Genomic DNA, 12,123 nt, shown 5'->3' on the forward strand with positions numbered 1-12,123 from the left:
GGGATGGGTGAAGTTTAGCAGTCCAGGGGGTGGGGTTCTTAGCCTCTCTAGGGTCAGGGATATCTTTGAGATTTTGATAAAAGCTGTGACATATCTCCTCAGAAACAAGCACAGTACATGATACAGGCAACCATGGCCAAACCATTTCCTGCTCAGCCCTGGAGTTGAGAGCCCCCAGCTTCAGGGACACCAGGTCTCAGATGTGCCCCCCCTTCAACACTACCTGGCCAGCCCTGAAGCATTGCTGAGCCCACCCCGAGCATTATGACCACGTGGGGCTCACAGGGGCATCTCAGCCCTGGAAGGGTGGTTTCCCTGTCCCCGTTTTACAGATGAGAATATTGAGTGTCAAGGAGGCATCCTTCCCTGCTTCCTCCCCGGCATCTTTACCCTGCAGCACACGTCATAAGTGTCAAGCATCCTCACCCCAGAGACTGGCCTAGACCCAGAGCCTCTAGTGGGGCGAGGGGTCCTGGCTTCTGGGAAGCGGTGCAGGGGGAGACAGGAGGCAGCCCCCAGTGCTTGAGGGTCAGCTCTATACCCCCTCAGGATGCTGACACTCCAGTCTCCGGGACCCCTATCTGCCAAGGTGCTGCAGTGTTTTCAGCTCTGATCTTCAGAGAGCTCCTCCTGGTCTTCAGCAGAAACCTGCTTCCCTTTGGCTCCCACTCCACCCCGCTCCTCCCCTGGAGGAGGAGCTCTGCCCTCTTAGCTGCAGGAGTGAAAGCTCTCGCCTTTTATACTGCGGCCTTGTGAAGACTTGAGGGTTGTCCCCCAGACCCCTCATATGCTGGAGAGACCCAGGAGACCGAGTTCTCGCTCTGACTGCACCACTGATGAAGCCGGAGCAGACCCTTCCTCTCTCCGAGGGAGCCTCAGCCCCCTCATTCGGTGGGGCACTCGCACAGTGGTCTTCTGAGGCCTCCCAGTCAGAGAGGGGGAGCGGGGAGGAGGGGGAGGCCCTGAGCACCCCCTCCCCCCTCTCCCACCCTCCAGAGTGGGTCCACCTGCATCTGCCTTATATATTGGCTTCCTCGGAAGGTTTCACATGATAACAGGCTTCTATGGCCAAAAGAAGCTTGAAAACGTCCAAGGGGCTGTGCTCTTTCAAGGCTCTGGGGCGCAGTTTCAGATTCTCTAGCAGACTGGCTTCCCCAGGCCTAACCAGCAGGTGTGGACATCTCCGGGGGATGGCCCAGTTTGGGGGGAAGGCAGCCCTGGGCAGCACCCCAAGCCGCACCCCGATTCCCAGCAGTGGCCACTGTGTCTGTGACCTGAGGTTTCTGCTCTGGGACTTTGCAGACCTCAGGCTGCTGGAGTCAGACCCGGAGTCCATCGGCCGCCACTTTGCTTCCAACAGCAGCTCAGTGGCAGCCGCCATCCTGGTGCCTTTCATCGCCCTCATCATTGCCGGCTTCGTGCTTTATCTCTACAAGCACAGGTATGGGGCAGGGACAAGAGGGCCCACAGCAGGTGCCCCGCCCCGCCCCGGACCCTGACCCCCCCACCCCACCCCACCCCAGAGCCTCCCTCTCCCCGTTAGAGCCCTGAGTCTTTCTTGACAACTTGTTCCTGCTCTACATCGCTCCCAGGAGAAGACCCAAAGTTCCGTTCAATGGCTACGCTGGCCACGAGAACACGAATGTTCGGGCCACGTTTGAGAACCCGATGTACGACCGCAACATCCAGCCCACAGACATCATGGCCACCGAGGCGGAGTTCACAGTCAGCACGGTGTGCACAGCGGTATAGCCCCCAGGCCTGGCTGCCATCGCCGCCGCCACCGAGAGCCCCGCCCCGGCAGCCGGTGAGCCCCGCACCCCTGTAGACGTGTCCAGCGTGAGGGGGATGGAGTGCCCGCTCCTGCCCTGTGCCAGCCACTGAGGCTGGCACCTCCCTACGCCTGGGACAGGGACCCTTGTCACCCCCTTTACAGATGGGAAAACTGAGGCACAGAGAAAGGAATTAACTTGGCCAAGATCACAAAGCTAGCAAGAAGTAGGATGGCAGGATCAGAATCCAATCCCAGGCAGGGGGCTCCAAGACTGTGCTCTTAGCCACTGGGCTCAGCAAAATATCCAAGCAGGTGTATTAGTCAGAACCCTCCAGAGAGAAAGAGACATATATATACACAATATATGCATATGTATGTCCATATATATATATAAACTCTCAAGATATGTGTGTGTATATATATATATTGTGTTTGTATTATATACATAGATACAGAGAAAGAAGGAGAAATTTATTTTCAGGAATTGACTTACAGGATTGTGGGGCCAGCAAGTCTCAAGTCCACATGGCAGGTCAGCAGGCTGGAAATTGCATCAGGGGCTGAAGTTGTGATCTTGAGAAAGGCAGTCTGGAGGCAGAATTCCTTCTTCTCAAAGGAGACCACAGTCCTTTCTCTTAAGGCCTTCAACTAATTGGTGAGGCCCACCTAGATTATGGAGGGTAATCTGTTTTATTCCAAGTCTACTGATTTAAATGTTAATCATATCTAAAAAAAATTCCTTCAGTGCAACAGCTAGACTGGTGTTTGACCAGGCAGCTGGACCCGAGCCTAGGCAGGTTGGCATATACAGTTACATCACCTAGAACATCATAGACAGATCGACACCATATTTGGCATTAAGCAAGACAGATGGGCCTCCGTTACATAGACAGAGGGGAGGACACACACATGGAGGCTCCTAAGGGTCCACTGGACGCTGTTTCTCACACACACATACACACACAGACGTGTGACCAGGAGGAGCTGATGAATCTGGAAGGTGTCTTCTTTCCCCGCTGTGTCCCTTCTCACTGATATCCCTTCCTCTGGGGGCTGAGAACTTGCAGGAAGGGCCCCCACGAGGTGTGCCATGTTGTCTTCCACAGACATTGCTTTCTGGGAGGCCGGGCCCTCTCTCAGGTGCCTCCCCAACCTTAGCACACCCAGCTCTGGAGAGAAGCATCCCAGGGCTCCAGAGAGGTGGGGTTCCAACAGGGCACAGGGGTCATCAAGCAGAGCCTAGGCCAGGGACAGCTCTGCCTTACAGGCCCCCGTCTGCGTCAGCATTTGCGATGGGCCGTCCCTGGAGGGGGCAGGCGCCGTGGGCAAGGGTGTAGGCTGACAGGACTGGCAGGGCTGGGAAATGCCAGGGCAGCTAGACTAGTGAGAGGGATTGTGAAGTCTCCACCCCGCCCTGACTGCCTCCTCACACCAGCTCCCTGAGGATTTTCAGCACTTCAGCCAGAGGCCCAGACCACACACGCAGTCAGGGCTGCCACCCTCAAACCTCCCTGCCTTAAGCTCTCTGCCAGCTGCCCTCGACCCTCCCCATCCCTCTCTGGGTCCACTTTTTTCCTCTAGATCATTTCTGTTGCTTAAGCCTAAGCTTAAAAGTGTAGGTATTAAAAAAAAAAAAAAAAGTGTAGGTATTAAGATAACTTATACATAAAGAAATAAAAATTATTTTCAGAATATATAAGTGAAGTGAAAGTTGTTCAGTCATATCCAACTCTTTGAAAACTCATGGACTATACAGTCCATGGAATTCTCCAGGCCAGAATACTGGAGTGGGTAGCTGTTCCCTTCTCCAGGGGATCTTCCCAACCCAGGGATTGAACCCAGGTCTTCCACATTGCAGGCAGACACTTTACTATCTGAAACACCAGGGAAGCCCATAAATTTATTATTACGTGGCCATTATTATTATATTTACTTCTTTCCTTCTGATTTTGAAAGAAGTTAAAACCATCTTCCTGGGCCCCTGAAAGAGTAGTAGCCCCATAGGCTCGGGGGATCCTGTGGCTGACAGGTAAGTCGGCCCTGCCTGGGGAAAATGTGACATTAGGAAGATACATAGTCTTCTGTGTACATTTCCTACCTGTATCCCCACCCTCAGTTCAGGAAGATTAAAAATCAAAGGTAAGGATCAAGGCAACTAATTGTTTTCCTTCTCTCCCCTTTGTTCCTTCTCTGCTTTGCCTCTCTCCTCCCGCCTTTTTTCTGCTGCCATCCCCCACCCGCTGCCCCTCTTGTTTTGCAAACTCTGGTGCCACGTGTTTGCACGCAGTTCTCCAGGGGACAGGAAGTAAGCTCCCCTGGCACAGTGCCCAGTGCCCATCTTCGTCTGTCTCTCTGCCCGTGTCTGCTACCACTGGGACTTGGGCCCTCGCCCTGCCGCCATCTGCCCCTGCCACCCTGGAGAGGACGCCCACTCTGCCCTGACTGGGGGCCCTAAAGGAAGAAGGGCCACCGCGGGAGGAAGGAAGTTGTGGATTGAAAAGAGCAAAGGATGTTGTGGGTGTGTACGTGTGTGTAGGGCCTGAACGCACACAGACCCCTCTCCTTTATGTGAGTCCTACGGAAGAGACCACAGAAGCTTCAAAAAGTGAATTGTGTGTGAAAGATGCCCCTGCTCCCCCCACAAACACAGAGAAGAGGAAAGACGATGCACTGGAGATGTTAGCATCCTCTGGCGGTCGGTACCCGGAGACCAACTGCAGAAAGACAGCAAGGATTACCCCCAGGGCAGAAAACGATCTGAAGAAATCGTCTGGAAATCAGTTTCTTGTATTTTTTTTCCTAACATAATTTTATTGAGTTCTAAACCCAGTGAATTCAAAAGTCCTCCTAGGTCAAAGGCAACAGTGAAGAAGTAGGGCTTGTCACGGGAAGGTAAGGGCAGGAAGCCGGCCAGAAGCCCCAGGTCAAGTCTGGCTGGTAACTGACAAAGAGAAGAGAAACAAGCATAGCCCAGACAGGGACAGCAAGTCTGCAGGCATCAGGTTGGTGCTGGAAGGGACAGGAGAGCAGACCTAGCCCAGCGTTCAAAAATAATGGCTTCCGGGGACCGAGTTTATCCTCTGCGCCTGACACTTTAGGCAGATCGTTTCTAGACTGTACAGTGACCAGGGAGGGTAGGAAACAGTATTCTGGATGGATGAGAAGGCAGAACGTGAAGAGATGTGAGCCACACGGTTAGTAAGTGTGCGTCTGGTTCCAAAGTCCACTATACCAGCTGCCAGAAACCCAGGTCTCCCGGGGGTAAGAGTGGGTGAATCTCCAAGTGGAACTGTGGCCCGGGCCGGTGGGCCGACAGGGGCTCCGTGTGTCCTCTCTGGATTCCATCCTCTCCGTCTTGGCAGCATCAGGGCAAGGATGGTACCCCAGGCTTCCTGGAGCTGGTGCTGGCCCCTTGGCTCCCTACAGCCCCTCATCATAGCAGACAGAAGCCCTAGAAGCTCCTAAATCAGAAGAATGGAGTGAATGAGGCACATCGTCTCCAGCTCCTTGCAAGCAGGTTTGATTTACTTTGAGTTTCCTCGTGCTTGGGTCATTGATGAATTATATTTAAGTATTGCTGAGAAGCTAATGAGTTTGGGAATCAAACTGCGGCACTTAAGAGTCACTTTCTCTGTCCTCGGCAAGGACCCCATGGGCTCAAGCCCCTGTGCATGTGTGACCTGCTGGCCTCAGAAGTTCAGATCACAGACCGAACCCAGGAATGACAGAAACATACAGGAGGGACGCCTGGCTTGTAAGCAGAGTCTGAGTCAGAACCCTGAGAGCTGACTCACGTGTAAATGGGCTGAAGATGCGACTACAACTGGCAAAGGCAGGAGCCCAGATGCCCGCACCTGCTCTTGGATCACAGCATCCCCGGGCTTGGCCAGTTCAGACACACACCCCCATACGCTCACCTCTCTCTTTCTCTGGAAGCAAATGCAGGAAGCTCTTTGGCTGCTCCCTCCCTCCTTCTTACACTCCTGGGAAACCAACCAGTGGACTCCTCCTCCAGCCCTGCCTCCGCCCCTCCCCTTGTGAAGCCCCAGGAGATGCCCATGGAGCACGTGCTGGTGGGGCGCCCAGCACTCTGCTCTGCATTCCCTTTTCCACCTCTGGCATTTTCTCTCCACCTCCAGAGGCTTGGAAGCAACCAGGGCAGACTAGGCCCTTCGCCCGCCATTCACACCATGTACCCACCACCATCCCATGAGGTTAAAAAAAAAAAAAGTAAAACAAAAACAACAAAAAAAATCTTTTGTACAGAGATATATTTTTATTATACAAAGTTTGTACAGTACCAAAAAAGAAAGAAAAAAAAAAAGGTGTAAATTTTTTTTCATTATTGTAGGTAAATGGTAGTGGAAGCCTTTTTTGTAAATGTAATAAAAATGTATAAATATGGTTTTCAGAAAACATCAAGTGCTGTAAATATGTAATCTACACACCTTCTTGGCTTGTCTGCAGTATATACATTTAATTTATCTGTCTCTGTATATGAGGCTTCCCCCTGGGGTCCTGCATTATGGTACTTTCCTGAATTTGAAAGCAATTTTAAATTTTTTGAATTCAAATAAAATATAAATTTTTGCATTGGTTTTCTTACATTTTTATGGACTTTTTCATGGCTTAGGGGCAAGTGTTTGGGAAGGAGAGGAAAGACATATGTGAAACTAAAAGCCAAGAGGGAAAAATATGGAAATCTCTTTCTTAAATGACTTTGCGTTGCCTCTGGTATATGTTGGGAACATCCAGAAAAAGTGAGTGTGGAGGCACCATATGCAAAAAATTAAACCAAAATGGATCAAATACCTAAATGTAAAACCTAAAACTATATGATATTTACAAGAAAACATGGGAAAGCTTTGTGACACTGGACTTGGCAATGATTTATTGGATATGACACCAGAAGTACAGGCAACAAATTTTAAGGGCGTTCCCTGGTGGCCTAGTGATTGGGATGCCAGGCTTTCACTGTTTTGGTCCAGGTTCAATCCCTGGTCTAGGAACTGAGATCCCACAAGCTGCGGAGTATGGCCAAAAAACAACCACAGGCAACAACCTAAAACAGATGAATTGGACTTCATAAAAATTTAAAACTTCTGAACATCAAAGGACACAGCAGAATATAAAGGCAATTTATGGAGCAGGAGAAAGTATTTGCAAATCATGTATCTGATAAGGGATTAATATCCAGAATATATAAAGAGTTACTACAACTCAACAACAAAAACAAATAACCTGATTTGAAAGTGGGCAAATGACTGGACAGGGGCTTCCGTGGTGGCTCAGGTGGTAAAGAATCTGCCTGCAATGCCGGAGACCTGGGTTCAATCCCTGGTCCAGGCAGATCTAGAGAATAGAATGGCAACCCACCCCAGTATTCTTGCCTGGAGAATTCCATGAACAGAGGATCCCAGTAGGCTACCGTCCGTGGGGTCACAAAGAGTCGGAGACGACTGAATGACTAACACACAAATGAGCTGACAGACATTTTTCCAAAGAAGATGTAAAATGGCCAATATGCACACGAAAAGATGTTCAGCATCACTAATCATTAGGGAAATGCAAATCAGAACCACAGTGAGAGCCACCTCACGGCCGTTAGCATTACTATCAAAAAGAAAAAAGAGAAAATAAGTGTTGGTAAGAATGTAGAGAAATTGGGATCCTTGTGCTCTGTTAGTGAGATGTAAAACGGTGCAGCCCTTATGGAAAAGAGTGTGGAACTTCTTCAGAAAATTAAAAATTGAACTACCATATCATCCAAAAATTCCATTTCTGTATGTCCAAAGAAAATGAAATCACTGTCTCAAAAAGATACCTTTACTCCCATGAATTTCAGTATTATTCACAATAGCCAAGGTATGAAAATAAGTGCCCATTGATGGATAAAGAAAATGTGTGTGTATGTGTATATATAAATATATACATATATATATCTCCTCACATCTCCTTGATGGTGAGTTGTAGTAACTCTTTATATATTCTGGATATTAATCCCTTATCAGATACATGATTTGCGAATACTTTCTCCTGCTCCATAAACTGCCTTTATATATATATATATATATATATATATATATATATATATATATACATACATAAACAGTGACATAAATAATAATGTTTTTAATTATAGTGATGCCCAGGTCAGCTCAGGACAGGATCCTGGGGACAAAGAAGCTGCTCCCCTTCAGGGATGGGGCTTAGTCTGGACTGAGGAGGTCAGGGTCTAAGGATCACAGTCCTTTAGACAGGCAGGTGGCTTAGGCAGCAGGAATCTATAGCAGAGAAAGGCCAAATCAGGAGGGTCATCCAGGAGCAAAAGGCACCCAAAGAGATGTGAGGAAAGAAAGTAAAGGCTAGTAAAAACCAGGAGTCTCCTTCTCTAAATGCATACAGTAAGCCCCCCACATATGGAACCTTCATGTTTCGAACGTCCGAAGATACAAACGTGCCCCCATATGCCAGCAGTTCTACCGTACTGTAAGATTTAAAACGTTTGCTTTATTTTTCTGTTTGTTAGTTTTTTTATGTGTTATTTGTGTGAAAAGCATTATAAACATACTACAGTACAGTACTATATAGGTGATTGTTGGGTAGCTAGGCTAGCTTTGTTGGACATAACAAATTGAACTTACGAACGTGCTCTTAGAATGCACTTGTATGCAGTGGGTTTACTGTATTACACATCACCATTTTCATGGAAAATACATCCAGGCTTCCTTCAGTTCCCAATGCCCACTATCCTGGCTCCCTTCATCCCCCAGTCACCTCAGCAACCTGACTTACATGAACTTTCCCAGTCTGAAAAATGGCATTTCATCTGGAATGTAATGCCTTGTTTTTATCTTCCAGCCACAGGGAACCAGCCCTCCCATCAGGGATGTCGGGTAGCTTGGCTGGGGCTCAGGGTCAGGAACTGGACTGTTGTAAAACACAGGTAACTGCTGGATTAGGAACTAGGCGAGCAAAGGAGCAAGTATTACATCTAAGTTTCAAGTACACATTCACCCAGCATGGAAACACTCTAAGATAAATTGCAGACAATTTCTAAACATGCTTTAGGATGAGGAACACTTCCAAACACCATGCGTGGACAGGATTTCATAAGCCTGAGGATGTAAAGGGACAGTGCCTGTGAGACAGGCTATGCTCTTCCTATAAGATCATCTAACTCTGAACAAAGAGCATGCCATTGAACCAAGACCCCAAATCACTCCATCCCTCTCTCCAATAAGATCACCTGTTATTCCTGGTCTAGAAAAACCCTATATGCTAATTTTATCATGAACAGAAAAGGGACACCTAACGTGTGTACAATGCTTCTATAAGAACGAAACAAAATAAGTAGGAAAATATTTTAGTTCATGAAAATACTCCCCTGAAAAACAAAGAAGAATCTTCTTTAACACACATTCCAGGGACTTCCCTGATGGTCAAATGGTTAAGACTCTGTCTGCCAATATAGGGGATACGAGCTCAATCGCTGGTCCAGAAAGATTCCACATGTCAAGGGGCAGCTGAGCCGGTGAGCCACAATTACTCAGCCCACACTCTACGGCCTGTGAGTCCATGTGCTGTAACTACCTGAGCACCCTGGAGACTGCTTCCCAACAAAATAAGCCACCTCAATAAGAAGCCCACACACCATAACAAAGACCCAGCAAAACCAAAAATAAATAAAATAATTTTTTAAATTCCAAAATTCAGTTCAGTGCAGTTGCTCAGTCATGTCAGATTCTTTGCCTCCCCATGGACTGTAGCATACCAGGCTTCCCTGTCCATCACCAACTCCCAGAGCTTGCTCAAACTCATGTCCATTGAGTCAGTGATGCCATCCAGCCATCTTATTCTGTGTCATCCCCTTCTCCTCCTGCTTTCAGTCTTTCCCAGCATAAAGGTCTTTTCCAGTGAGTCAGCTCTTCGCATCGGTTGGCCAAAGTACTGGAGTTTCAGCTTCAGCACCAGTCCTTCAAATGAATATTCTGGACTGATTTCCTTTAGGATGGACTGGTTGGATCTCCTTACAGTCCAAGGGACTCTCAAGTGTCTTCTCCATCACCACATCTCAAAGGCATCAATTCTTCAGTTCTCAGCTTTATCATCCAACTCTCACATCCATACATGACTACTGGGAAAACCACAGCTTTGACTAGAAGGACCTTTGTTGGCAAAGTAATGTCTCTGGTTTTTAATACACTGTCTAGGTTTGTCATAGCTTTTCTTCCAAGGAGCAAGTATCTTTAAATTTCATGGCTGAGAGAAGAGCAAGGCCATTCACTGAATTCCTTCATTCCCTTGTGAGCACCGGCAAACTTCAGTTTGTTCTTTGGCATATCTCTGTGTGCATCCAATTTTATGGATCAGATGACACTCAGTGCATGAAGGACAGTTCAGATGACAGTCTGTGGCCTTCAGGTGAAGGCGCAGCCAGCCTGCCATGAGGGAGCTGGAGCAGGAAGTACCCGAGCTCATCCCATCCCTGCCAGTGCTCCCCACTGGCTACATCCACCCAAAAGACAGAGAGCCCGTTGATGTGTCTACATGAGCCAGCCTCTGCGGCCTCCGTGCAGGATGAAGAGGAGAAATTCTTCTGGTTGGGCTGTGATGGCAGCCTCTAAGATGGCCCCCACTTATCTCTACCCCCTGGAATTCACCACCTGTGTAGTCTTCTCCCATATTGTAGTAGGGCTGGTCTGTGCGACCAGTTAAAATACAGCAGAAATGATGAAATGTCATTTGTTGGTTGGGTTATGAAAAGGCACAACAGTCTGGATTTTAGTTGCTGTGGCATGTAGCTTCCTAAGATGGCCCTGGGATCCCTGCCACCTCCTGGGATTCATGCCCTGGTGTACAACTCCTTTCCTGGAGTGTAGGCTGGACCAAGTGACTCAAATCTAAGGAACAGGATATGGCAAAAGGGATGAGAAACCAAGGACCGTGGCTTCCATCTGGCCTGCACACTCTCTTGCCTTCTTGCTCGCTTGCTCTAATGAAGGACACTGCCCACCAAAAAAGCCCTCGTAACAAGGAGCTGAGGGAGACCTCCGGCCAAGAGCCAGTGAAGAATTGAGGCCCTGAGTCCAACAGCCTGAGGAACTGAGTCCTACTGACACCCACAGGGGTGTGTGGGAAGAGCATCACCCAGGCGAGACTTAAGAATCTCAGACTCTGCTCACTTCGGCAGCACATCTCCTAAAACTGGAATGGCAACAGAGATTAGCATGACCCCCGTATGAAGATGGCACACAAATCTGTGAAGTGTTCTGTATTTTTGTGTTATCTCACAACAAGCTTCATCACAAACTGCTAAAAAACAATCTTAAATGAGCTCCAGATGACACCTCGATGGCAGCCTTTTTAGAGACCCAGAGCCTGAAGCCCCAGCTAAGCCTTGCCCAGATTGCTGGTCCACAGGCAGTGTGAGAAAATGACTGCCGCTTGCAGTTTGAGGGTAATTTATTCTACAATATAGAATATAAGTACCCAATACAGTCTCGCTGCCTCTCTCCCTCCCTCCACTTACTTCCGGGGAAAGTCAGCTGTCCTGTCATTGAGGAGCCCACCTGACATGAAACCACAGCCTCTTGCCAAGAGCCAGATCCTCACCTACTCAAGCCACCAGGTGACTGCAGCCCCTGCCCCACAGCTTCATTCAGAAGAGACCCCAGGTCTGAATACCACCTGCCCCCCAACCACTCCCCAGTGCTTCAGCCTCAGAAGCTCCCTGAGATAATACATTTGCCTTTCAACTGTAGGTAACGAACGCATGGGCAAAGCAAGCAGTCAACAAAGAGGGAAAGGGGAAGGTCCATGAAACTGGGTGAAATATTCTTAAATAAAAATATCTGGTTTATATTTTTGATAGAAAAAAATAATAATAAATTTCATGGCTGCAGTCACCATCTGCAGTGATTTTGGAGCCCAAGAAAATAAAGTCTGTCACTGTTTCCATTGTTTCCCCATCTATTTGCCATGAAGTGATGGGACCAGCTGCCATGATCTTTGTTTTTTGAATGTTGAGTTTTAAGCCAGCTTTTTCACTCTCTTCTTTCACTTTCAACAAGAGGCTCTTTAGTTCCTCTTCACTTTCTGCCATAAGGGTGGTGTCATCTGCACATCTGAGGTTACTGATATTTCTCCCAGCAGTCTTGATTCCAGCTTGTGCTTCATCCAGCCCAGCATTTTGCATGATGTACTCTGCAAATAAGTTAAATAAGCAAGGTGACAATACACAGCCTTGACGTACTCCTTTCCTTATTTGGAACCAGTCTATTGTTCCATGTCCAGTTCTAACTGTTGCTTCTTGACCTGCATACAGATTTCTCAGGAGGCAGGTCAGG

General features: G+C 48.2%; 1 protein-coding gene and 1 non-coding gene across 2 annotated transcripts in view; both read left to right on the top strand.

The window, feature by feature from the left end:
* Positions 1-6,367, top strand: part of CSMD2 (CUB and Sushi multiple domains 2) — a 689,054-nt gene extending 682,687 nt beyond the window's left edge. The window contains exons 69-71 of the mRNA XM_070786891.1: positions 1,303-1,441; positions 1,593-1,807; positions 4,062-6,367. Coding sequence (XP_070642992.1) covers positions 1,303-1,441; positions 1,593-1,752 — 299 coding nt within the window. The 3' untranslated portion in view covers positions 1,753-1,807; positions 4,062-6,367. The remainder of the gene's footprint in view (positions 1-1,302; positions 1,442-1,592; positions 1,808-4,061) is intronic.
* Positions 6,368-10,951: 4,584 nt separating this feature from the next.
* LOC139182363 (U6 spliceosomal RNA) lies at positions 10,952-11,056 on the top strand. Its single transcript, XR_011566031.1, has one exon. It is a non-coding gene; the product is annotated as a U6 spliceosomal RNA (small nuclear RNA).
* The last annotated feature ends 1,067 nt before the right edge of the window (positions 11,057-12,123 follow it).

Source organism: Bos indicus, chromosome 3, assembly GCF_029378745.1.
Source record: "Bos indicus isolate NIAB-ARS_2022 breed Sahiwal x Tharparkar chromosome 3, NIAB-ARS_B.indTharparkar_mat_pri_1.0, whole genome shotgun sequence".
NCBI lineage: Eukaryota > Metazoa > Chordata > Mammalia > Artiodactyla > Bovidae > Bos > Bos indicus.